The sequence below is a fragment of the Vipera berus genome (genome assembly GCF_964194415.1).
Source record: "Vipera berus genome assembly, chromosome: 1".
NCBI lineage: Eukaryota > Metazoa > Chordata > Lepidosauria > Squamata > Viperidae > Vipera > Vipera berus.
The window spans coordinates 112,879,571-112,907,133 of record NC_138202.1 but is presented as its reverse complement, the minus strand read 5'-3'; the positions used below and the strand labels follow the sequence as shown (position 1 = coordinate 112,907,133).

The following is a 27,563-nucleotide window of genomic DNA, read 5'->3' as shown; positions in this document are numbered from 1 at the left end:
AAGTTTCATTCCATCAGATTTGATCAGAATGAACTGTTCCTGGTTCCAGCCATGCATCATAAGTTTTGAAATAAAGCCATTCTGTATGAAAAGGATAATGTAACATTGACAAAATATATCTATGGCCTCAGCTCAGTGCAAGATTTTAAACACCCAAAATACAGCCTAATGATTGCTAGGCTTATCTTCCTTCTCTCAAGGATAATTTAATTTTTTTTTAAAGAAGATAATTAACCTGCATAACTTTTGCAATATTAACCAATCCAACTTCTGCCAAGTATCTATGCATGAATTGTCATTTTGACTTAACCCTTTTATCCACTGGACAGACACAACATGCTGTAGTATGACTTTTTAATCTCATTAAAGGACAAAGGGCAGCTCTGGCATATTAGCAAACATACAGATAAACCTATTAACGTAAGTGGCCAAGGAAGTACATAGGACAATTTCAGTACCTTTGGCCTACCTTCTTGTGCAAGTTAATAATTCAGTTAATGCCAACTTACTTTCCAAATAGTTATTAGACAGCATATTGCTATGGTAGTGTCCTAATTCTGAAGTGCAGTTGTGTGTTGCAAATTAGAATTGGGAAAAGTGAAGTAATAGTACTTTTATTTATTGTGAAGAAAAGTTTAGCAACAGAAACTCTTATTATGATAACAGAAATACACACCTTCTCATAAGAATGAACAAATGCTTTCCTTGTTAAGTAACATCCAAGCTGTGAGTCACCAAGGGTAAAAGTCACTAAATTTTTATAATGTGGATAATTAAATCATTTAAGGAATTCCATGAATAGAACAATGTGTTCATGAGACTAATGAACTCATAATCTAAGTTGTATTAAGATTAGATAAAACATCATTAAAGAACTCGACATGGTGTCAGTGTCACATTATCTTTTACTATAACAACATACTCCTGGAAACATGAATAAATATTAATTCCCAGGAATGACGAGATAAATCTATAAGTAGTGTGTACATATTATCTATGTTCAGGTGACCATTGCACAATATTTCTATCTATCTGCATTCTGTACCATAGTTTTTTTTTTCATTTCTGTATTTTCTGCTTTTGTCTGTATCTGTCAGAGGCTCTTAATTCCAAACTATTAAAATGTAGAATTCTAGAATACAAGACACACTGGCCCCATTTTCACTGCCAGCTTAATCCAGTTTAATGAAACCTCTTTATGTACCGTATTTTCCGGCGTATAAGACGACTTTTGAACCCCTGAAAATCTTCTCAAAAGTTGGGGGGTTGTCTTATACGCCCAGTCGCCTTATACGCCGGAAAATCAGTGGGTGGCGTCTGGCAGGAGCCGGCAGGGCAGTCCTGCGCACGCGCGCACTCCCCGGCTGCTCCTTAGCAGCTGGGGAGTGCGCACGTGTGCAGGACAGCCCTGCCGACTCCCGTCCGACGCTCTTTGCTCTTGAGGCAGCTGCTGCCTCAAGAGGGAAGAGGCGGCTCGCTCTTCCCTCTCAAGGCAGCAGCTGCCTCAAGAGCGAAGAGCGTGGAGCCGGCAGGGAAGTCCTGCATGCGCGTGCATTTGCAGGACTTCCCTGCCGGCTCGCTCTTCCCTAAGAAGTCCTGCTCCCGTCCGATGCTGCGCTTACGCCGGGCGGTGCTGGCCGAGACGAGCCAGCAGGCAGCCGCCGTGAGCGCAGCGCTGAGGGGCAGCAGCCCCATGCGCAGCAGCAGCCGCCGGCTCAGCAACAGGTCCGAGCGCAGGAGCCGCACCGCCAGGCTGCCCAGGAAAAGCAGCCACACCGAGAGGCTGCACGCCCAGTCCAGCTCCATGAGGGGCAGGGCGGGAAGCCGGTCGGGAAGAGGGACCGGGAGCCCGGGCCGAGCGCGCCTCGGCCGACGGTGAGAGGGAAGCGGCACATGAAAAAGAGGCTGCGGGCGGAGCTGCCCCGCCCTGCGCCAAATGGGAGAAGTTCAAGGCCTGGGGGGGGAAGCAGGAGGGGCGCCGGCTGTGGCGGGTGGCGGTTGCCCTCCGGCGCTGCCTGCCACCCGGGAAACGCTGCGTCTCGGGGGCCAGCAGAAGCGCGGGAGCAGTGGGAGGGCCGGCGGGGCCAGTCGGGCCTTCGCCTCCTCTGTGACGGACAGGGAGGGCAGGGCATGTAAGTATTTTCCGGCGTATAAGACAAAAAACCTTGAAAAACTTCTTAAAAGTAGGGGGTCGTCTTATACGCCGGGTCGTCTTATACGCCGGAAAATACGGTACTGATAATCCAATATTCCCTTAGGGTTGCAAGATGCTGCCCTCATCTCATGCCCATCCCATGAATGAAACAGCCTAAGTATACCAAAATAAAAGCAGATCTTTCCTGCTTGAGCCAACACAATATTGCCATAGCTTCATGGTATATAAAATCCATAAAACGTTTCAGTGATTACAAAGCGAGATCGCCTAAACGGTGCTGTGTTTGGTTAACTGGTCAGTTTAAATCAGACATGTCAAACACAAGGCCCGGGGGCCGGATCCGGCCCGCGAAGTGGTTTCATGTGGCCCGCGAAGCCATCCTGGAAACAGTGAGGGAACGGCCCCCACTGCCTTGGCCCTGACCCAGAGGCCCTCCTTCTGCCAGAGACCCTCAGATCTGTCCCACTCCTGCCCAGGCCCCCATAGGCACCCTTGATGCGAACGATGTAGAGCTGGCCACGCCCACCCAGTAGGCCATACGCACTCTAGCCACGCCCACCCAGCAGGCCATGCCCACCCGGCCCCTTGACGGCAACTGCAATGCTGATGCGGCCCTCCATGAAATTGAGTTTGACACTCCTGGTTTAAATCCTTCCCCTTCCCTAACATTCCCTTATGAAGTAAGACAATGGTTGCCCACCTTCAACTATTCTATCCTACAGGGTCTGTCTCCTCTTTGGGGTTATTTTTACCGTATGTCTTCCTCCATGGTTATACCCATTTTTTTTATACCCATTTTTTTCAATTTAAATGGTACCAAGTGGGAGTTAGGAAAAGGGGCAGACAAACCAGTTTTGAGAAGACCTCCTGTCTTCCTAAATCTAACTTATCCCATTCATGTTGCAGTGGCCCCATTCAGGGATATTTTCTACCAGTTGGGGTCATGAGGTGGGAGGGGCAGAGCAAACAAAGCAAAATGGGGAAACAATTTACTGATCATGACTGGCACATTTATTAATTAGGGTACTATCATTCAATAGCAAAAAAAATTATAAAAGACACAGTAGACACAGGACAGAGAATGAGAATGGAGACTGGAAAGGTCATATCAACAGATTCATGCCTTTCTGCTGATCCATGGATGAATAGATGGACAATATTTTCAGTTAGAAAAAGATGAAATCTAAACTACTAATAAAATCAAACAGCATGCCAGAGAAAAAGAGATGCAAAAATGGGAAAAACCCATGACAACAATTTGGTAAGAAAACTGTACAGTAAATAAGTGAACAAACTACAGCAATTCTCTATTGCAGAGAGTTGGACAGCTCCTAATAGTGAATGAAGAGCACTTGTTCTCAATTTTTTGCAGTAAACAAGAAAATTAGATGACATTGTTTGGAAACACAGGAAGATACAAGAATAGAAGATAGTTTTATCTGGATTCACTGTACAATTTTTGTGAAACCAATTGTATGATAATGGTCTTCTGGCTATCAAGGAGCTTCTACCTTAGCATAATTGAACATGGGCAAAATTACCTCTGCTCCTGACATTTGGCTCATACCAACCCTGCTTCCTTCATTGTCAAATTGTAAAGAAAGCTGTTAACTGCATAAACTGGTAGCAGCAAACTCTTAGTTCAGCCCCAATTTACTGGGTAGCATTTACTATCTTCATTTTCCCTTCTTTAGGCAAATTCCCATCGTCCAGTACGCTCACACAGAGAAGACCTCCTCAGGGTACCGTCAGCTAGGCAATGTCGGCTGGCGACCCCCAGGGGTAGGGCCTTCTCTGTGGGAGCACCAGCCCTATGGAATCAGCTCCCACCTGAGCTTCGGATGGCCCAAAATCTCCAATCCTTTCGCCGCGGCCTCAAAACACTCCTTTTCCACCAGGCTGACCTGGACTGACAGGCATTTTAATTAATTATATTTAGAATTTTTAATTTATTTTTAGTTTTTAATTTTAATTTATTGCACAGATGATTTTAATTTTATTTTTATCTTGATTTCTGTACTTATTATATGTTTTGTTGTTAGCTGCCCTGAGTCCTTCGGGAGATAGGGCGGGATATAAATCCCATCAATAAATAAATAAATAAATAAATAAATTAGAAGCAATTTTTCTATTTTACAATATTGATGTAACTGTAGAGAAATCAAGAATAGGAAGCACACAATAAATATGGACACTTAATAAAACAACATTTACTTCAAAACACAAACAATGTCGCAACAATGTCCCTAGTCTGTCCAACAGCCCATTCTAATCCTAAAATACCTACAGATGTTTGGGATTTCACTCTTCCCCTGTCCAGTGCAATTTTGGAAGTCTGCTGTAAAGTTTTTGTTTAGTCTCAAACACACACACAAAATATCTGCCACCAAGAACTGGATCACTCCCTTCAATGTTCCAACAATTCGCTAATCAAACCCCTTATTCTCACGGGATGAATGCCAGCATTTTCAGGCCCCCCGATCAGACAATGGCACAACATATTCCGAGACCCCAAAGGAGCAGGCACGATTACACCTCCCCTCTTTCAAGACACACTTTTGATCGCCCTTTGGAACAGGTCACCTGAACTCAACCTGCCTAAAATAAGGCGGTGAAACTCCCACCGTTCTATGTTGTGGCTGGCGGGAACCTTATCGGACAGAGTGGAAAATCCAGTTTTCTCCAACAGGAAGATTCAGTTTAACATTCTTTACATTCTGGACTAGGGACAACAAGCTAGGGCCAGACCTTCAGATGGGTGGAAAAATAGGTTGGCTGAGAAGTTCTGGTACCGACGCGAGTTGCAACTGGCCCCATTCTTGCAGTGCTAGCCTCCGCGCGGCTTCTCTTTCGTACTGAAGGCGGGGCCTCCAACTAACCCGCGCCGCCCATTTATGCGGTCTACGCCAGACAGGGCACCCATTCCGTTTCCAATGCTTTTAATATAGACCAGGGGTCTTCAAACTTGGCCCTTTTATGACTTGTGGACTTCAACTCCCAGAATTCCTCAGCCAGCGTACGCTGGCTGAGGAATTCTGGGAGTTGAAGTCCACAAGTCATAAAAGGGCCAAGTTTGAAGACCCCTAATATAGACTTTCACATCAGGCGGAGAGAGAGAGAGAGAGAGACGTCAGCGGGCCACTTCCTTCCCCTTGCTGCGGCACGCGGTCGGACTCGGAGGAGAGCAGACTCGCAATGCTCCAGTTCGGCGGACGTAGCCGTAGAGTTCGCCCGCCTCCAAGGGCGTCCCGACCACGCCCCCTCCTCCGCTCCGCCGCCTCCTCGCCGCGCTTTCTGCCCGCAGTCCAATCTCCGCCCAAGACGATCAAGGCCGCCCTTTCCTCTGGCCGTCGCCATCTCTTTTGGCCCCGCCTCTTGTGTTGGCAGGCTGGCCAATCCGGCCCTAGCCGGTAACGGGGAGTTGTGCCGCGCGTGGGTTTCCCCCCTCGTCCTCTTTTAAGCTCCTTCGCGCTCGCTGAGGCCAGGCGCTTTCCTCTCGCCTCCTTTGCTGCTGGCTGGTCAACGGTACAGTAAGTGACGCTCCCTAACCCCGCCCTGCCTTATTTGCGTCTCTCCTGTCGCGCCTTCCGCTCCACTTTCTTTCCTTTAAAAGAAAGGGTGTGCTTGCAAAAAAACTGCCTTTTGCAGAAAACCAGAACTACTCGCGGAGTAGGAAGTAGCTAGCGTGGTAATGGAGCAATGCTTGAATCGCTGTGGCCGTCGGCTGGGGTAGAAGCTCTGCAATGGCAGGTGCCGGGCTGGCTCTCTTGCCTGGGAATGATGTGCACGGGCGCGTTTCTTTCTCGCCGGGGCTCCTTCTGCGGGACTCTCGAAAGAAGGGGCGACTTTGGGGGGGCACCAAAGTTAAGACCTTGAGCCCGGAGCTCCTGGCGGAAAATAATAACCACCTTCTCCCTGGCTCTCGCTGTTCCCCTGGGGATTTGCTTGAACTTCAAAAGAAGAGGCGCGTCGCGAACCCCAGGCACACACACCTTGGAGGAACTTTGACCCTGTCATCACTGTGTGGGTCTTGCTCCCTCCTCCGCTTCAGTCACTCCTTGACTGTAGGCCACCTTGGAAGAGTCACTTCCCTCTCGACTTTGGCCTCCCCCAAAGTAGTAGTAGTCTAGAAATGTGGGATGGGAGGAGGTGGGGTCTTGTTTAAAGAAGGGAAGCGGTTGCCTCTGCCCTCATACCTGAAGGTGACCTAATTCAGAACATGAATCGAAAAGTGTGGCATGATCGGTCGAATAAATATTTTTATTTCAAGGCAGTGCTGGTGAACATTTATTTCCCAAGCGTTACTTAAGCATTTGGGATTTCATGTTCGTTCAGTCATAGACTTTTACAGTAGTGGAGAAAGGAAACTTACCTTGTCATACAATTATAATGGGATTGGAAGGTCAAATGGAGACTCTGCTCCTAGGCATCCTAGTTTTACACGGAGCCCTGCCCCTAGTTTAAAACTTTCACAACTGCCAGGGACAACTCTCTGCTAGCTGAAGAAGGTGGGAAATGTAGTCCAACCCACACAGAAGCATCAGCATGCTGTTTGGTCATTTGTGTTGAGAAATTGGAAAATGCTGTACCTTTTAAGGAGGTTTTACTGTACACATATGTTGTCCTACTGGATAAATGAATTTGCTTAATATTAAATCATCCAGTTACTGTGCTATTTCTTTTTATTGAAAAGCTTTCTATGGCAATGTTTAATTGCCTTACAAGATAAAACAGTCATATGGTAATCACCTCTTAATGCAGGGGTCTTCAAACTTGGCCCTTTTATAACTTGTGGACTTCAACTCCCAGAATTCCTCAGCCAGGCAAACTGGCTGAGGAATTCTGGAAGTTGAAGTCCACAAGTCATAAAAGGGCCAAGTTTGAAGACCCCTGTCTTAATGTATGAAACAGAGATAGAAATACATTTTCTACTTGAACTGCTTAGTCTTACACTGTCTCCTCTTCCCTCCACTTTCAAAACAAATTTTATGAAACAAGCATACACTTTAGTCATAATGATTCAGGCGTATAACAAAGAAAGAGGAAATATATATTGGGAAAATGCTATTATAAAATTACATTTTTTTCTGAAACTAGCTGCTATTCTATTTTTAAATAAACCCTTCTTTCCTAGGTTTCAGAAGTGGAGGTAAAAACAAATGGCTTGAATTTAGTACTGCATGACATAAAATGTGGAATATTCATAATATGAATGTAACTTTTTTTAGAGAAGCTATTTTTAGCTCTTTGTGTTGTTTCAAATTTTATATTTAGGAAAGAGAAAATATTAGCTGACCAACCTCTTCTTACTCCTAAAAGAAATTACATACAAGATTATCCATAAAATGCTAACATTGAAGTTTTAGAGAAATGCAAACATATTTTAAATTAATCAATTGATTTAAAATTGGATAAGCAAAGTGAGAACTATTTAAAAGATTCATCTCCAGAATATAAGAATGCCATCTTTCTTAAGCAAAATTGGTCTGTTTTAAAAGGACATATATCATACAAACATTTAAAAAAGGCTGGATATATCACTAATGAACATATATTTTTGAAATTTAGGTTAACTGAGAGTCATGCAGGTGTAAAGATGCATTGTGAAATAGAATACAATATATAATCTCAGATCATTGTGTACTGGTAAATCTATCCCTATAAGTCTTTAGAAATCTGGAACGTTCAGTTATATTGCCAAGAAATACCTGAGCTTTTAGCTGAATTCTCAATATTGAGAAAGCAAGTAATATTTTACAAAATTTAGGGTTAAAAAGATGCATTTAATATAATGCAGGTGCAGATTAAAGCTTCATCCCATACTATTGATTTATGAGTTCTTCTTGTATAACTGGAATAGCTGGATGCAAGCGGAATGTTCAATGTTCCATCTTACTGTTTTTAATACTGCTGGAATTTCTGAGAGACACAGAATTATATAGTTCACAGGAATAGTGAAAGTCACTATATAGACAAATTATTGCAACTATAATGAGCCAGTACTGTATGCATAATGCTTTTATGATAGGATGTATCATGCTTCCCCAGTAATACATTATTATATACAGGGCTTTTTTTGTAAAAGAAAAAGGTGCCGGAACTCACACATGTCATACAACCCACCTTGCCTACCCTACAAGGTTCCATCCAAAAAAGGTGCCGGAACTCCGTTCTGAGCGTTCTATGAGAAAAAAAGCCTTGATTATATATATTTCATATAGAGGTTCAGTATAACTATTGCATAGTATCCAGTGGTTTGGGGATTGGGTTTGTTTTACGGGGGAGGCAAGTACAGATTGTTAACACCAACCTGTTTTCCCATGGTTTAGGCTTCAGGATTACAACATGGGTAGTGAAACATTCCTTCAGGATTGCCACATGGACAGGAACATTTTCTTTCCCACATAAATCATGGGCTTTTGTACCTTCCCACTCAGGAGTTGATTTAAGCTCAATGGAGCTTCCTTATTAGTCTAAATTATGTCTTTTCAAATCTGTCTCTTGTCCCTTGAACTGCCCTTGTGAAAGCCTGGTCACTTCTGCAGACCCCCAAAATGTCCATGGATTGGAGGAGCCAACAACAATAGGTTCAGGTGGCTAATAGGAGCTAGGAAGTTCCCAAGCCTGATTTTGTCAACAGCTTTAATGAGAGGTCATCAGGTATTTTATACAATACTGGGTCAACAGGGAAAGTGTTACTTCTAAACTGGAACAGCGAAATTCAAGTACAGGAATGCCTCACTAACGATTTTAAAGGGCATATTCTCATAATCTCACCTTTGCCTCATTCCCAGGGTGGGAATGAGGCAAAGGTGGCATTATGAGAATATGCCCTTTAAAATCGTTAGTGAGGCATTCGCATACTGTTATGGTTAAGTATGCGGGGAGAAGTAATGTTTAATACAGTACTATTTGGATATTTTTAGATAGATGTCTTCAGAAGATTTTTTTTCTAAAACTGCCCCTGAAATAGCAGATTCAGTTATGCTGTTTGTGTCTCAGTTATTTTCAGAATTCTGAACTGGGGTTTAAAAACTTTGGTATATTCAAATTCACAGGAGAAGTGCCACAGCCTAGATGGAAGTCTGGGGTCAGACTTACTTCACTTCTCCTGCAGATTGCTTGGTGGATGGTTTTCCTGCTGCATGGTGACCTGCTGAAAAGGGAGAGCAGTTGCTTGTCTTATCAAATGCTGCTTACACAAAATCAGGACAGTACTATTTAGCACAGGGGGTCTTCAAACTTGGCCCTTTTATGACTTGTGGACTTCAAGTCCCAGAATTCCTCAGCCAGCGTGCCTGGCTGAGGAATTCTGGCAGTCGAAGTCCACAAGTCATAAAAGGGCCAAGTTTGAAGACCTCTAATTTAGCAGGAAGTAAGAACAGGGGCACTAATGGAGAAATGCCCTGTTTTAGGACAGCAGATTCCTACTGTGTTAGGGGCCAAAGTCTTCATAGAAACCATAGAAGCAATTATTCAGAGAGCTGGCGGATTCCCCTTTATGGATGTATTTAGGGGAGACTAAATTGCCATGGTACCTGCAGGTTCAGGTTGCAGTCATGCATGGAAGTGAGCAGGTGCTACTTCTGGGCCAATCTGTATACAATAACGCCATATATGCACATTTTAATAGGAATGAGTCCCTTGAATGTAGTATGGCTTACTCTTGAATAAAGGAGGGAGTGGACTATATGACAGACAGCAGAATATGAAGATACCTTAGAAAAGAAATCCATTCCCTTTTCTTTTTGGGGTATTTATGGATGCATTCACCAGATGGAAGATCTTTTAAAGACAGAAGAAGGAGGTGATAAGGGATAAGGGTTCCAGAAAAAAAGTATGCTGCTTGGGTGGGACCTTGCTGTTCCATCCGCTAATACTGAAGCTTGTCAGACATTTTGACAACAATGATCAGGTATTTCCTCCCTTTAGCTCCAGGTCAGCCCTGGAGCACAGCAGAGCTGCTTGTGTGGGCTTCTCATACCATTTAGAAAAGGGCAAGAAATACATGACAGAAAGCGGCCCTACCACTTTCTCTCTCCCTTGGTATTTACAAATGCAGAGAGTCTCCCTTGTCTTAACTATTGTAAACCATATAGTAACTAATTATGATTTAAAGACACGTTGTTTGCAGCATTGATTGGAAAAGAAATCGGGAACAATCCTACCAGGGTTTTATTTTTAGGAACTTCAAGCATCCAGATTTGCTGTGGCGTTGGCTTGAATGTAACTTAGCTCGCTGTGGCTTGCTTCTGAAATGCTTTCCATGCCCGTTGAATGCGTGATACGTTCGGAGCGTTTCCTCGTTTTCTGCAGAGACTGAAAGACAAACTCAGCGTTTGCAGTCCAGTCGTGTTTTGTGCATCAGCGTAACCTTTTACCTACTTTTTCTAAGCGTGTCATGTGATCATTCCCTGCTGCGGTGGATGGGTGGGGTTTCAAGAAGTTGCTGCTTTGAGAAAGAGCTTTTCGGATGACAATACCTCCGTGAATCCCGAGTTTTTAATGGTAATGGGCGTAAGGAAAAGAGTGGGTTAAGCATGTCATACGTGTTTCTTACTTGCCTTACTCCAAAGGGATCTTTTCCTGATAGCATTACAGCTCATGGAAGTGATTCAGTTGTACAAAAATAGAACTAGCAACTTACAGTATATAATTTTCTGCTCCTAAAAAAATAATGCATTATTACACTGTGTAGTTGGAGAAATAGGCAGCTCTGGAGATTGAAGTAAGGATCCATAAACCGTTGGGTTATATACTAAGTGTTCCTCGCATGATATCCCATACATTTGCACTATTTGAGCACATTATTGATTCGTATTGATTCGGTTTTCAGAAACTGAATTAGAGGATGAGTTGTTTAAATGCAGCCTGATCCGGAATTGTAGGAAGCCTCATGCAGATCTAATGTCGCAATATGACTGATGATTTAAATCAAGAAAGTACTGTTATTCTGTCACTTTCTTGAATGACAGTATTATATGTTGTATATTAATAATGAGTTTCATCCTATACTCTTTAAACAGTTATTGCAGATTTTATAGATGTGAGATTGAAATGTTAGGGCCTCAGTGCTAAATGTGAAGCTGATGAAAATTAACTATCTCAGTATGCTGTAGAGAACATTCCAAGTTAAAAAATAACCTTGTTTTTCAAGGGTAGCAGTGTCATCCAGGTATTTGCATATATTATCAGTGTAGATAAGTGTTTTTCTTTTTTGCATCAGTCTATTTTTCCTACTGTTGGGGGCACATTTTCTTATATTGTACTCCTGATGTTTGAATTTGAACTAACAGGCTTTTATTTGGTCTTGCAATGCAGGTTGAATAGATCCCAAGGAAAATAATAGCTCCATATATTCTTGCTTAATTCCCATTTGGTGAGTAGGACTCTATTTCTTTATGAACCATCCTGTGTTTTTTTAAAGTTTTCTAATAACTTTTCTATGTTACTGGCATAGAAAATTTGTAAAGCTATGTTGATGTTGTATGAAAAAATAAAGACACCAGCCTTGTATTTTCTCTTTCACTCTTATTTCCCCACATGATCTGAATGTATGGGCTTTGCCAAATAATATGTCAGCAGTACTAATAAAAGTTTCCTCTTATTCTCATTGGAGAGATTTGATGGCACTTCTGCATTCCTCGCACAGAGAGATTTCAATGCATTTCTAAATTGAGACGCATGCTCTGTAATGCTGTGGCCTTTTACCTACTTTTCTGGGACAAAACACATGACCACTTCAGAAATGTGGAGGCGGAGAAAGACTGCAGTAGACAATGAAACCTCTTTTACTATCCAGATAATAATTTTACAAAAGAATAAAGTTATGATTGTTATGATTGCTTTTTTTCTAAAAAAAAAGACTGGGTTTTTTGTTGAATTATGTTTCATGATCATGATTAGTAACGTTGAAGATCTTTCCTGTGAAAAGCAAATATTTAGAATGATACTAGCAGTCATAACAGAGACAGTTAAAGGAATTGGAGAGTGAGGAAATACTACTTAGGCAACATTATAGTTGTGTTTGGTTCTGTTTGGTTTTTACCTTGTGGAATTACTTCACATATGGGGAAGTTGAATTGGACACACACTTTATTTGTGACAGAACAATAAAAAAAATAGGTAACAAGCATACCTTAAAAATTATTAAGATTGGCTAGAGATAAAATGTACAATTTGCATGTGAATGTATGTAATCCATCTGCTAATTCTTTGAAACAAGGCTTCCTAGATTTGCTGTTCTGTAGGTTTGTTGGGACTACTGTACCACTCTCGCAAATCCCAGAAAGTTTAACGCTTAAAGATCTTAGACAAGCCACTGTCTTAGATTGCATACAAATGTCATTGAAACAACAATTCTTCCCTCCCTCTTATTTATCTGTTTACCTTGGGAATGAATCACATATGCTTCATTGCCCTCTATCCATAGCACTGAGGTACTGAAGGGGGAGAGACTTTCCATAGATTTATTTTCTTTTCTTAGTAACTTTTCAGTGTAAAATGTGTATGGTAGTGTTAAATTCCTCAGTACTCAAAAGTAATTTGACCTTGAAATTTCAACTCTTGATATGTTTGAGGATCCTAGGATATTATTACATTTATCCTGTCAATTGTTGCTGTTCCAGCCCTACTCAGCATGCTGTGTTTTTTAACTTTTCTAATTTTTTAACATTTATAAAACTTAAGTCATAAAAATTAAAACTGAAAAGTCAAAACAAGAAAAATAAATAAAATTGAAATAAAGGAACAGTGCAATACAACATATCTAAAATTGTTTGTGATTAAAATAACCTAGCAAATAAAAGAGTTTTATTTCTCAGTAAGAAAGCCTCTCAGAAAAGCATTAAAAGATTAAAAGATGGGAGAAAACAACTCAACTTTCATTTGGCTTTTTTTCCAAGTTAAACCTATTCTTTATTTATTTTATTTTTGAATGAGCTTCAAAAAGCTCTTTAGGAAAATTCTTAAAAATTCTTAACATTCATATGCATCTTGCTGTCATCTCTGTATGTCAGTCTTTCTATCTATAAATTTCTGTTGCTAAGCAAGATGCTTATTAAGAGTTTTGTCCCATTTTATGACCTTTTTTGACACAGTTGTTAAGTGAATCACTGCAGTTAAGTTAGTAACATGGTTGTTAAGTGAATCTGGCTTCCCCATTGATTTTGCTTATCAGAAGGCGCAAAAGGTCATCCCATGACCCCAGGACACTGCAACCGTCATAAATACATGCCAGTTGCCAAACATCTGAATTTGGATCACATGATTTTGGGGGTGCTGCAGTGGTCATAAGTGTGACAAATGGTCATTAGTCACTTTTCAATGCCATTTTAGTCACTGAATGGTTGTAAGTTGAGAACCTTTATGTGTTTAACTTCTGAAATAGATTGGCTGGTTGATACACACATCTTCAAGGAGCAAATTGAGTGCAATTACACTGCAAACTAGGAATTTCTCTTTCCTCAAATGACGCAATATTATAAAAATACCATTTCTTCAATAACCAGCTGTCTTGCCTTATTTATTTTTCAAATAATCTCCTAGCAAATGCAGCTAGATTATTTACAAAATTAATTGTAACATTTAAGAAAAACATTTAGAGAAAGGCCTTTGGTAAAGATTTCGTAAATATCTTCAATAAACTTGTCCTCTTGCATTTGAAAGTAAATATTAATCCTGGAATTGGCTTGAAAAGCAAATTTGCATCTATGTAGCTGAGGAAGAGGGAATGAACTATATATTAGATGTGATATTAAATATGTTAATAAAAATATATAAAAGTTTTAAGAAGGAAAATAAGCTGTGATTTATAGAGGTAAAGATGTTTATGGTCCAAATGAATAAGGAGCATGCTTCGGAGGCTACAGGTACAGGCTGTTGTCAACCAGGACATAGAAATTATTCTAGAAGAATATTGTGGTTTAGGTTTGATAAATCTTCCAAAAACTGTAAGAACTTTAATTAAAACAGCAGTGAATATGCATAATAAATAATGTATGAAGCAATCTTATTTGTTGTTCTGGGCATATTTTTGATCTTCTAACAAATCTTTACAGTAATTTTTGGAGTGACATCTGAGATTTTTGGTAAATCCTGATGTTCTTCTCAGCCATGGGATTAAGTCCCTTTGGTTTTATCTCCACTTAGTTGTTTTTTTCTTTATATACTTTATTTATTTTTAATTTGTATCTGTATGCCACCGACACTGACCATGTCCATGTTCCCACTGGAAGATTAAGAAAAGAGTAATAGTCACGTGGTATTTGCCAACTGGGGAAAAAACAAGATGGCAAATATTAGATCCTCGTTAATTTGCCCAATGTTATGTTATTTTTTTGGGTAATATGTTGATGACCAAAGGGAAGAGATGCTTCCTAAGAAACAACCGGGCAAAAGAGGCAGGAGCCCTCATTGGCTTGCAGTCAGAGAAAGAAACTTAGGAAGAAACCACCCTAATGGATGAAACAATTAAAAGCGATGGCTGAAAATTTGTGTTTTCAGACCCGCAAGATTCTGTTAATACAGCTTTATAATAATTAGCTCATCTGGTCACATTTCCTGTCTGGTTTACCTGGGAGGGTTGACATTTTGTTTCCAGTTTTAATATCTCATGCCAAATAAATGGTTACTGATTTTTTTAAAATTGTTCTTTCACTTGGCAGATACATTTTAAGAATGGCAGAAGCCCATCAAGCAGTTGCGTTTCAGTTTACAGTAACACCAGATGGAATTGATTTACGCATGAGCCATGAAGCACTTAGGCAGATCTATCTATCTGGGCTCCATTCCTGGAAAAAGAAGTTCATCAGATTCAAGGTAATGCAGATAAACACAGATTTGTACTTGGGGCAGGGCACGCAACTAACAGCCAATGCTGCACATCCATATTTCATGATTTCTTTAACTCGTTGCCATCTTTTAATAAGCTACCCTATGAAGCAATTATGGACAGTCCCATCTCTACCATTTTAAATTCTGTAGAAGAAAAATAAAATTCTAGAAATAATTATCATGCTTCAAGATATTTTTAAAGGTTCCCTATGTGTGTCTATATTTCTTTATCTTCATATTAGGGTCTGACAACCATTGGTATTTTTGAGACCCTTTTTCCACTGAGATTTTTGCTTCGCACTATCCATTAAATCAGGGCTTTTCAACCTTTTCAAACATTGCATCAGTTTTAGGATATGGCAACTTCCGAGTACCACCAGTTGCCTAGCAAAGTGTCAAAAACTTGATGACAAAAAGAAAGGAAAAAAGTGATGAAGTACAGGTAGTCCTCGACTTACAACAGTTCGCCTAGTGACTGTTGAAAGTTACAGTGGGACTGAAAAAGTGCCCCCCAAGCCACAGCCGAGCAAGACACCTCCTTTCCTGCCCGGCGGTGCTTTTCCTCCTGTCCGAGGTTTTCATTGTTGTGAGCATTTCTGTTGAGGATTGGCAGTGGGGGTGGTGTTTGATTTTTATTCCCCCCCTCTGCTGGGTGGTTGCAGCAAGTTTTGGTCACTTCGCATGACCCTGGGACACTGACCATCATAAATATGAATCAGTTGCCAAGCATCTGAAGGTAAATCACAAGACCCTGGAGATGCTGCAACATTCCAGCTGATCAGTGCTTCTTCTGAGCTTAGCAGAAGCGCCGGGATCAGTGCAGAGCTCCAGCTGGATCCTGGCGCTTCCACTGAGCCCTGACAGCCCTGCAGCTCCCGCCATCTCTCACTCAGGCTTGTGCGGTGCTGCCACCGGTTCAGCTCTTTCCCCTCCCCCTCTATCACTTTTCTAGCATGGTTGCGTACCACCTGCCAGGTGCCAATGTACCACAGGTGGTACCCGTACCACTGGTTGGAAGGCCCTGCATTAAATGATAAAAAACATTTTCTGGGTGTAATGTTTTGGATGTCTGAAAGTTGACTCATGACAACTGGACTTGTGCCACTTCACAAAATGTCTCCAACCAACAACAAAATAAGTCCAGTTGCCAGTGAATCTTCATTTATATCACTCTGCGCAGTCTGTTTTTCTTGGCGTTACCGATATATATATATATATATATATATATATATATATATATATATATATATATATATATATATATATATATATATATATATATATATATATACACACACACACACACACACACACACATACATCCTTTTCTTAATTGGTGAGTTGGTTTACAATTATGTAGATTGCAGCTTCCCTATTTTTTTGTAAATTCCCAGACTGCCAATTATCCAGCATTGCAATATTCATCCATTTCCATTGCCTTAGTACCCTTTTTCTTCCCATTCCAATAAATATTTTTGCTAACAGTGTATAATATAGATCTCTAAAGAAGGCAAATACTGCAAGGCAGACTGTATCTATACGGTAAAGTCTTCCAGTACGCTGGATCCATTCTTGGAAAGTTTCTTTTGAGAATGTAAAGTGATGGTTTCAAAATCCAGAAAATAAAGTATAGATATCTTCTCTTTCCAGAATGGCATAATCACAGGAGTCTATCCTGCTAGCCCATCCAGTTGGCTCATTGTTGTAGTAGGAGTAATGTCAACTATGTATGCAAAAATAGATCCTTCACTGGGATTAATAGCTAAAATCAACCGGACCCTGGATACAACGTAAGTAAACTTCCGTCCTTGATTTGTCAGTATCAGTTAATCATTTTAACCATTGTTGGGGATGCTGAAGCATTCCAAATTTTGGTTTAGAATAGAAGTGTCCTCGACTTACAAACTTTCTTTAGACACTGTTTGAAATTAGGATGGCACTGAAAGAAGGGACTTATGACTTGTACCCCAAGTTATGCCACTGCAGCACCTCTGTAATCATGTAAACAAAATTTGGGTGCCTGGCAATACACACACACACACACACACACACACACACACACACACACCCTTACAATCATAATAAAATGCAGGTAGTCCTTGATCATTCAACCTCTGAAGCTGACTGAAGAAATGATAGTGCTGAAAAAATAACTTTACAGCCTCTTTATGATCATTTACAATTTCTGCAGTATCCCTCAGTCATGTAATCACTGTTACAGTTAATTACATGTTCTCCTGTGCCCCATTTGTTTTTGGGTTTTTTTGTTTTTTCCTCTTTCAGAGCAGAAAGATGGGGAAAAGGGATTGCAAGAATGTAAGCTGTTTTACACATTGAAAGCAGTATGATTGTGCTAGCAGCCTGGGGCTGGGACCCATGGGCACTTTACACAAACAGCTTACAGCATTCTGTTGAAATCTCTTTATTTCTCTGCAAGGGAGAAGGGGCAGCAGAAAAAAAGCTATTTCTATAGGCAGTCTCTCCTTTGCCTGACCCTTTCCCACTTCTAAGGTGATGGCATTTGCTCTTGATGTTTAGGAGACAAGATAGCTTGAAATTTCTTTCTCTCTACTCTCTCTTCTCTTGATGGGGATAGGAGGATGAAAAAAGCAAGTAAATTCTGTATCAATCTTTTTTGCCTGACCATTCCTCCCCCGCCCCACCTCGACAGAGCAGAGAGATTGGAGAGGAAGATATTTAAAAAGAGTAATGTTAATTTTTTGTCTAAATGTCTGCCCTTCTTGCCCCCAAAATTGAGCCTGTGGGAGATAAAACCAGTCAGATTCCTTCATTTTTGGATATAGACACTGAAATATTTTTAATGGATTTGTGAGTATAGCCATGGAGGCCTTTTCTCCTTACTGTTTAAATATCATTGTAGTACTGATACAATGACTAGAATTAAGGTCTGGGCATTACGTTTGCTGTATCCCTCCATTGCAAAATAATTGTATTATCTCAATGCAACTTTTGTAGACGTATTAGGGAAGGTATAATCAAAGCTTTGTTCCATATTAGAGGTACCATTTTTAAATATGAAAAAGAGAAACATGTATTAGAATAAGTACTCTTCTCTGAAAACCAGTATATCTTTCAGTTTATGCGTAGACTGGAAGTCATCCCACCCCCACTGTTATCCCCACGCTTCTTGGGATATATTTTTACTTACCTATGGGTTGATAATTTTTGCAAAAGTTTGCAATTTTTACCCATAATAAGTGTTTTTTTTAATGAACAGACCCTTCTTAGTCTATCATGGTTTTAAAATTCTGTAAAATTGTTGACTCAGGCTTTAATTCTCTTTTTTAACAGTGGCTATATGTCCAATCAAACGCAGAATATTGTCAGTGGGATTCTGTTTGGGACAGGGCTATGGGTGACTCTTATTTTCTCAATGCGCTACTCTTTGAAGATGCTGCTTTCATACCATGGTTGGATATTTGCAGAGCATGGAAAAATGTCTACAAGAAACAAGATATGGATGGTAAGGTAATTTTAACATATACTTGAAAGTGATATTGACATAATCTTGCCTTACTATAACCACTATCTCAGGGGTGTCAAACTCAATTTCATTGAGGGCCGCATCAGCATTGCGGTTGCCCTCAGGGGGCCAGGTGGGTATGGCCAGGGTGGGTGTGGCCTACTGGGTGGGTGTGGCTAGAGTGAGTATGGCCTACTGGGTGGGCATGGCCAGCTCTACATCATTCGCATCAAGGGTGCCTATGGGGGCCTGGGCAGGAGTGGGACAGATCTGAGGGTCTCTGGCAAAAGGAGGGTCTCAGGGCCAAGGCAGAGGGGGGGCGTTCCCTCACTGTTTCCAGGATGGCTTTGCGGGCCACATGAAACCACTTCGCAGGCTGGATCCAGCCCCCGGGCCTTGTGTTTGACATGTCTGCACTATCTGAAGATTTGTTTTCAGAATGATGACAGTTGCTTAAAATGTGTATTTATTATTTTTATTTATCATATATTAATTGGATTTATATGGCTATCCATTTCACCATAGAAAATTTGGGTGGCTAACACCACATAAAAAGTGTACAGTATTTAACATTTTATAATTAAATTAATCACACTGGTTTCCCCCAGGGGGTTAGGGGTTTTTATATTGTGGGATTTTAATGATGTAAGCTAGGGCTTTTCAACCAGTGGTACGGGTACCACCTGTGGTACATTGGCACCTGGCAGGTGGTACACGGCCATCCTAGAAAAGCGGTAGTAGGGGAGGGAAATGAGCTGAACCGGTGGCGGCTGGAGCTGCAGGGCTGTTAGTGGAAAGAAGAATGTCCAAATGGGTCATGGGTTATCTACTAGGAACTAAACTTCAATCATATAGCATGGGCTTAGAAATATATCTATATAGCTGGGTTATATGCAATTACCTCCCATGGTTCATACAAACTACTATTTCTGTTTATAGGTAGAATATCAACAGAATATATATGAAAGTAACTAAAATTTTAAATACTTCTGTAAATAATAAGCAGTTGTATACTAAATGTCTGAGTTTACTTCAGAGATAATTTCAATATTTTTTCATTTGAATACAGGCTGTATCCAAAGGGTAAGGCCCAGAGCATTGCTTTGTTATAGCTTAATGTTTCCATTGGCTGAGTATTTGGCATGCCCTATAGTTTTATTACTTTAAATCTGTTTTGTTTAAATAATGCTATGATTGGGCATTGTTAACAACTGTAACTAATACGTTTACTCCTGTATATAAACAGATAATCATTTACCATTACTGAAATGGTAAATGTATGGAGAAATTCAGTTGATAATTGCTTTCTTTCTGTAAGGACTAAAACCCTCAACCTTTGAACAATATTAACATAATTGGATGGCTTGTGCCTTCCTGAGTCTCATCAGATGTTCTGGATTTCCACTGTTGAAGTCTTGTGCATTGAGGGGAAATTTGTTTTACTTTAAACATTAAATTGTCCTGGCCATTCAAGATTTTCCCCTAATCCTTATTTCTCATAATTTTTCTAATTTAGTTATTAATATTTTTCTTTTTAAAAAAGAACTTTGAGAGAGATGGTTATTATAACATGTTAATCTGTATTCTTGGAATGAGGAATGATACGTTCTGCAAAATATCAGAAAATAGAGTGTAATTATTTTTGTGACAGCTATGCTTTTAGGAGAGAATTTTATAATGCCATGTTAAAGAGAATTCCTACATAGAGGTAAAAAATTTCTCCCATTCAGGCAGTGCCTATTGTACTGAACCATTGCTTTCTATGGAGAAGTAGGGCAAGAAGGATAAGTACTTCATGAGCCACAGTTGAAAGTGTCATGATGTATATTTCAGATATTTGTACTTATGAATATTGTCTATGAGTAGACATAAGCAAATAGAGTAAAAACTTCTCTAGTGTGATAAAATGGAAAACTGAAACATCTTCTGAGCAGTCTAAAAATTATTTAACATTATTCAGAACCATTCTCTGATCTTGGTGTGACCTGCAGGGGGATCTGCCTGTTGGAAATTTCCTTCTGTATCAGACAGGAACATTCCTATACAAAAATCTAGTCTACAGCTTTCTCTAGTGATTTTGGTACTACTATTCCTCTCGTTATGTAATGTCAGTCCATCAGCATAAACCAAAATGGCCATGTAAGGAAGCCAGCAGAAACCAAAAAGATGGTAGCATGCCCACAGCACCTGAAATTGGTCCGATCATTACGATTACCGCCACAGTAGTGCAGATCATGCCTATAGAAGGACTTGTAATGAAGGAAAGTGGAAAATGGTACTTCAACATCAGATAGAAAAAATCAAACTAAGCTGGCCTTGCCTATGGGTTGGCCATGAGAGGAAAGCTGTGTCGTGCTGATGTGTCCTTCAAGAACAATTAGCGAGGCACATTTGAGCCAATGGTAAAGGTGCATAAATGTGTCTTAAGTATACTCCACATGCTTAGGAGTTCTTCAAATGGAAGAACTTCAAATGGAACTTGAATGGAAGAGTGGAAATTACCCACTTACAAAATTTGCCTCATTGAAAGAATATCTGTACTTATTCCAATATACCATCCTTTAGCAGTTGTGCTACTAACATTTTTCGTTTGTAGAAAATTGAAAGTTATGTTGCACTGTCAGTGTGCATGCTATGGACTTTAATGAGGGTCTTCTTCCGGAAGCAGTAAAACTGGGGAGGAACAGGGAAACATTAGATGTAATTAAACTTCAGTTAGAATTGGGAATTGCTCTGTCCTAACCAAGGGCAAAAATTATATTTATTGAAGAGGGTAACAGTTTTAAATTTTAAAAACTATAGATTGATAAAATACAGATTCACGATTTATTCTGACCATCATCTTCAGTAAAGGAAGTGCAAAGGCACAATGGCTTATTTTCGAAATTTTATGTTTCTCCCAAGTCGAAGTATATAGAAGCAGATTACAGTAAAAAGAACAAAGTGTATAAAACAATATATTAGCACAATATAAAACTACATCCTGAGTGTTGTTTCATATTATGTTAACCTATAATACTGTTTCTATAGTAAAAGAATGGTGAGAGGAAAAATAGTTTGCCAACACTCCCTCTGGTGAAGACTCTTTCTTCATCCAGTCTGCAAAATGATATTTTTCCTATTTTATTTCCAGGCACTTGTGAAACTTTTTTCTGGTCGTAAACCAATGCTGTACAGCTTTCAGACCTCACTACCACGCCTTCCTGTTCCAGCTGTAAAGGATACTGTAAATAGGGTAAGGTGAACATTTGAAACTTTTTTCCCCTAGACATTTAGATTCGGGTGAAATGCTAATTTTGATCTGCTTCATCTAAATACTTGTACCAGGGGGAAAAAACATTCCCAAACTTAATATGGTATTTGGTTAAATTAATTCCAGATACAAGTAGAGTTGTAATTATTATTTGATTTATTCACTGATCGTGGTTTTTTTTTGCATTATATTTATACTGTTAAAGACCAGATATCCAAGTCTTCAAATGTCATTTCTTCTTAATGATTTTAGTATTTAGAATCAGTCCGTCCACTTATGAATAACGAAGAATTTAAAAGAATGGAAGGTCTTGGCAAAGATTTTGCTGTAAATCTGGGACCAAAGCTACAGTGGTATCTGAAGTTAAAATCTTGGTGGGCTACAAATTATGTAAGTAGGTAAATCAAGTGCTTTCATGAAATTATACCTTTTTAAGTTACACATTTTTTCTTCATTTCTGATTTTAAATTTTCCCCAAAGTTACTTTATAAAAGAAAAAAAATGCATAACATTTTAGTGTGCAACCTTTACCCTATTAGCATTATTTGTAGAAAATGATAATAGCCACTTTGATGTACTTACCCACAAAAGTGAAAAGTGATTTTAAACAATGCTATCATACTCAAAACATTGACTGATATTGTTATTAGTCTTCACTAGCTCTGTTCTTCTTATCAGAGGGTCAAAAACAGCTTCTGGTGCCTAAATTAAACTTGCAAATTATTTGTTTTCTTGTTTGTGTATTTAGATGATTAACTGCAGAGGGTTTAGGTAGTATATAAAATCAAAACATAATAACAAGGAACACAAAAATAAAAAAAGATGGGCTGCTTAATCACCCAATGTCTTCTAGAGAAGTCACCTGCTAACTAGTCTCTAGAAGGCCATAAAAATGGAAGCCATTAATTAATGCCTTGGGAGATAAGCTGTTCCAAAGGCGGAAGCAACAACCAAGGAAGCCTGCCTTTATTCCCTCTCCTGTTGTATGTCCTGATAGGAGATCTTTAGCAGGCACTCCCTGTCTTAGTGAAGTTAATTATTGAAGTCATCAAACATTTTTGTTAGCCTATTCTCTTTCATTAAACTAAACTCTGAGCATGGAACCCTTAACCATAAAACTTTAAACAAAATTTGGCAACGTTTACTTTAATCCATCTCTAGTTTCATGGCTTGGGAGGTGCAGTTTTTTATATAATATCCCTATACAGCTTGATTTCTATATTTTTTTTGGTTCTAAACAATTGCACCGAGTAAAAAATATATATCAAAAATTCATTAATCACAGTAGAAAAGACTGATTGCCCCTCATACAACATGTAATTGAGAATCAGTCTGATCTTTCAGCCCTTTGTGTTATTTTCCTAAGCAAGTATGACAACTTTGGATGAAACTCATCTTCTACTTGTGCATTCCCTACATTCTTTTTTGGCTGCAATATTACTTGGAAGCTTCGGCAAAAATAAATCAGCACCAGTTTCATATTGTTCTGCAGTAAGCCAGAATCAAGTTACCATAATTTGTAGCTTATTGGTTGAATTAATTGTATCTAAATGACTATGCATTTTGATATTCTGCTGAGTTTCATTGATAAATGAACCAGATCATTTCTTTGTTGTAGGTTAGTGATTGGTGGGAGGAATACATTTATCTTCGAGGACGTGGGCCTATTATGGTAAACAGCAATTACTTTGCCATGGTGAGTGAACTATTCAATTTAACCACAAATTCCCACTCGGATGGAATAAGGTCACGACTAGTATCCCAATTGACATGTACTTGCCTGGATAACAATTTGTGTCTATATAGGAACAAACAAATGTCATTATTTCAACATATCCTAAGCAAATCAATGATAACCACATCTGTTATTTTGGGCTTATTTTCACTATGTGCTAATATTGTTGTTCATGATGTAACAAGAAATTGCGTTGTTATGCATGAAGAGCTGTCCTGTGACATCAAAACATGGAATCTAGATAGAGGTATAAAAATAACTGTATGTCAAGGGCGCAGGTACTTTTGATTCACTCATGGCAGCAAATTATATGCTACGGGCAACATGTGTTTTTGATTTTGGTGTAAACCAGAAAAACCCGTGCTCCGTTGGGTCATCATTTCAGAGATATTTCCTTACCTAAACAGAGAAATAGAATGAGCAAGAGTGGGCAAAAAAAGCAGTTGGAGCAGGAACATTTTCCCCATTAATTTCCTTTCCCTCCCTTTCCAGCAGACAAGTAAGTGGCTATTGCAGGGTGGGGGAGGGAGGGAGGGACTGTGAAACTGGCTGAGAAACTATCATGGAACATTGAAAATGGAAGATCATATGACGGTAGCTGCATCCCAGCAGTAGCACTGAAGCAGTCACAACTTTCACTCTCTCAGGTGTCACGTGGCCTGGATTTTGAACACATTCTATATAAGTTAGCCTATTTGAAAACCTTGGTTCAAAAATTGTTGCCCTATGATACAGCATTTCACCCAATTAAAGGTCATGACAAGTTTTAATAGTATATAGATTTCACAGTATACTTTTGCTTCAAACACTTTGCTTATCTTAGCCTTAGAAGTATATTCGCCAATTTTTTTTTATCACCTAAATCTTAAAAAGTTCCAAATAGCTTATCCTCCCTTTAGTTTCCATGTTTGTAGGGACCTCATGAAGGGACGTGACATTTTAGATCATTATTCAAGTATATTATTACAGGGATCTCTAAGGAAAAAAAATTGTGTATTTTGTGTGTACTTTTGTTTCCCTATTACTGCAACAGTATTATTGCTTTTGGGTATCTGAAAAGGTCTTGCGAACATAACACTTGTTCCTACCTCTTTTCGTCTTTTATAGGATTTTCTGTATTTTACTCCAACTGCTGTGCAGGCAGCTAGAGCTGGCAATGCCATCCATGCTATCTTGCTGTATAGAAGAAAACTGGATAGACAGCAAATACAGCCAGTATGTAAATTTTCCAACTTTTTTGAATCTCATGTTAAGATTACTTCTATTGGCAGATTTCTGAGAGGAAAAATAAAACATCTGATGTCAAATGTAAATATAATATATACATGACCTAGTAAGATAAATGAAAAAAAATGCAGGATTGCTGAGGAATAGAAAGTTAGGGACCAAATTAAAATTATATGTGCAAGCCAGGAAGGTTTTTTTTTTACCTCAGGCTTATGTAACTAGGCCATTTTTTTTGTTAATTTCAGATTCAGTGGGTATTTAATCTTATTCACATAATAGCAATAAAGTTCCAATCTTAGAATTTAGGATAAATAATTTTGGAGAGATTTTTGTGTATCCTGCAAAAAAGTCTAGCATCTTTGTGTACCTGTGTTCAATAGTCACCTACTTCAAGATTAGCAACTTGATGCTTACAGGTATCATGGTACCGATTGATTCAGTTTTATTTATACCTCCATGCGCACATGCACACACACAGCACAATTGTGCCAGACCATGTGTTCTGACAAGGCTTTGGAAGATTTAAGCCATTTAATATTTTTAACTTTCTTTTAAATTAAAATTGTATTATTTTTAAAAAAAATATTTGGAGGTCTTCAGTATTATACACACTATAATTCTCAGTTCCTAAAAAAGTTGATTTTGCTATAGTTGTAATATTAAAAATCCAGAGCTATGCATGGGAAATACTAAATAAAGTGCTGGTCTTTGAATCTCATCTTTTCTGTAAAAGGTAGCTTTCTGCTGTTTTGTCCTGTTGGAAGAATGGAGTATTGCTATAGAGACATGACTCTTTTACTGAACCTTCCTATTTTATTACAGTTCTTCTTCATGTCCAAAATTTGGGTCTGTTTATTTCCAAAGTCACAGTGTGACTGTTTCAAGTGTATTTCACTGTTTGTTGTTATGAGCAGGTATTTTGGGCTCCTCATAACTGTGGGGTGTGTAGAAATTTGGGCTGACCAATATATTTATAAGTATGGAATGAGTACAACATACATATATTAACATGGACTGCTATATAGAAAAAGTGTACAATTCAACTTCCACTTTAGCTATTCCTGTCCTAGGTGTAATCACTATGAAGTATTAATATGAAGTATTAAATCTAGACTAGTTTCTTGTATATAACCTAACAACTTCCTCCAAATACAAGGTATCCTTGATAAATAGGAAAAAGAACTCAAATTTTCATTTGGTTTTAAGGCTGTAGTTGTGCTAATGCAAGTATAGGCCATAACTTACAGCGATTACATTGGCATAAAGAAGACATAGATGAGGGTAAATATGTACACTATGCTGTGTTCCATGAAGGGTCTTCCCCCCCCCCAAATGTGGGTATTCTATTTTTAAAATGGAAATTTGATACCCAAAAATGCTGAGGAAGAAGATCTCAAATCTCCAATGCATAGGATAGAATGTGCAGAGAAAAAAACAAATGAAGGTCTGTTTGCACACATAAACACATACAAAATAAGTTACATTTCTATGAGGCTCTTTAGTGATCCTATTTTGGTACTATTGCAGGAGCTCTCAAATTTTGCATAATTACATAAATACCCTAAAGAAAATACTTGAATATTACCTAATAACTATGGGAAGAAAAGATACATTTTGAAAACTATACTTTTGAAGGATACTTCATTAACAGAAGGCATCTCCAGTGGAAAGGTCACTTGGCAGACACATTCAGTCATTAATGTCAAGTTAAAAACCACATAAAACTTGTTTTCTCAAATAGGAATGACTTCTTTATAGGTAATTGCTCCAGGCCTGAAGTGCTCTGGGGATCTTCAGATCTTCTGGTAATCTCTGTAACCTTCACTTATGCTTTTGTTTTTCTTCACATCCTAATTATTTCTGTAAAACACAATTGTAATGCTCATTTGTGGCATAGATTCTTCTGATGGGATCCACTGTTCCACTCTGCTCAGCTCAATGGGAGAGAATGTTTAACACCTCCCGTATTCCAGGAAATGAAACAGGTAAGAAAAAAAACAGCTGACAACATGGAGCATCAGAAAATTCAGTGTATAAAATAATGGCAGAATTCCCTCTTAACTCTATTGTGCTAATGGCAAATCTATGTTTACGGTATGCAGAGCCTGGACATTTGCATTATTTTGATTCAAAGAGGGCAAGAGACCTTTGGGTCTATATCTGCCTCCTCCTGGTTCTTGAAGAAGTTGTGCCTTTTCCACAGCTTATAGAACAGCCTTGTGCCTCAGGAACTTTTTTTTATTTTTTAGTTAACGAAATGGCAGCAGAATGGTAACACGTAGTTACATCTTAACATCTCTTTCACTCAAATAGTGGTTTTCCTGAACCCACATGGCTTCAGCATAAGCCTGGAAAAAGTGTCATTTCTTTAAGCAGAAGTCAACAGGTACCGTAAAGAGTCCAATGCTAAGTGTGAAGCTCCCTTGCCTGTTTTATATTCTGATGTCACATCCCTAACCTAAGGAAATGAATTGTACACTTCAAACAATGTGGTAGCTGGTGAGTGAATCTACAGCCAATTTTAAACACTTCATTGCCTAAAAAGAAAAGATTTTAGCTTGGGTTTCTACAAGTTTTGCTTACAGAAAGAATTGCTGTTGGGAAATGGCTTGCTACCTATTTTGGAGGTTTGGTTTTGTGTGATTATTAATATTTTTGTTTCCATTTCTTTAGGTCCTCTTATTTTCAACCTCTTCTTTAATCTTCGTGACAGCTACGCTTTCTTCTTCTCTTGAAACCTTTGCTTGGGGGATATTTTGATTTTCCCTTTTTTCCTTTCAGCTTATGATTCACAATACCATCCCACTGTGCTCTTCTCAGTATGAACGTTTGTTCAACACTAGCCGTATACCAGGCATAGAGACAGGTACAGTGT

At 39.2% G+C, this 27,563-nt stretch overlaps 1 protein-coding gene across 4 annotated transcripts in view; it reads left to right on the top strand.

Moving 5' to 3' along the window:
- Nucleotides 1-5,368: 5,368 nt before the first annotated feature.
- Nucleotides 5,369-27,563, top strand: part of CPT1A (carnitine palmitoyltransferase 1A) — a 51,290-nt gene continuing 29,095 nt past the window's right edge. Inside the window, exons 1-10 of one of the 4 annotated variants that reach the window (XM_081313957.1) lie at nt 5,369-5,680; nt 11,477-11,534; nt 14,821-14,974; nt 16,640-16,779; nt 18,302-18,473; nt 21,607-21,708; nt 21,979-22,116; nt 23,345-23,422; nt 24,569-24,676; nt 26,586-26,673. In XM_081313957.1, the coding sequence (XP_081170083.1) occupies nt 14,834-14,974; nt 16,640-16,779; nt 18,302-18,473; nt 21,607-21,708; nt 21,979-22,116; nt 23,345-23,422; nt 24,569-24,676; nt 26,586-26,673 (967 nt within the window). In that variant the 5' untranslated portion in view covers nt 5,369-5,680; nt 11,477-11,534; nt 14,821-14,833. Of the gene's footprint in view, nt 5,686-10,598; nt 10,664-11,476; nt 11,535-14,820; nt 14,975-16,639; nt 16,780-18,301; nt 18,474-21,606; nt 21,709-21,978; nt 22,117-23,344; nt 23,423-24,568; nt 24,677-26,585; nt 26,674-27,469; nt 27,555-27,563 lie in introns of those variants that run through there. The other 3 variants (XM_081313958.1, XM_081313955.1, XM_081313956.1) reach the window with 3 other exon arrangements.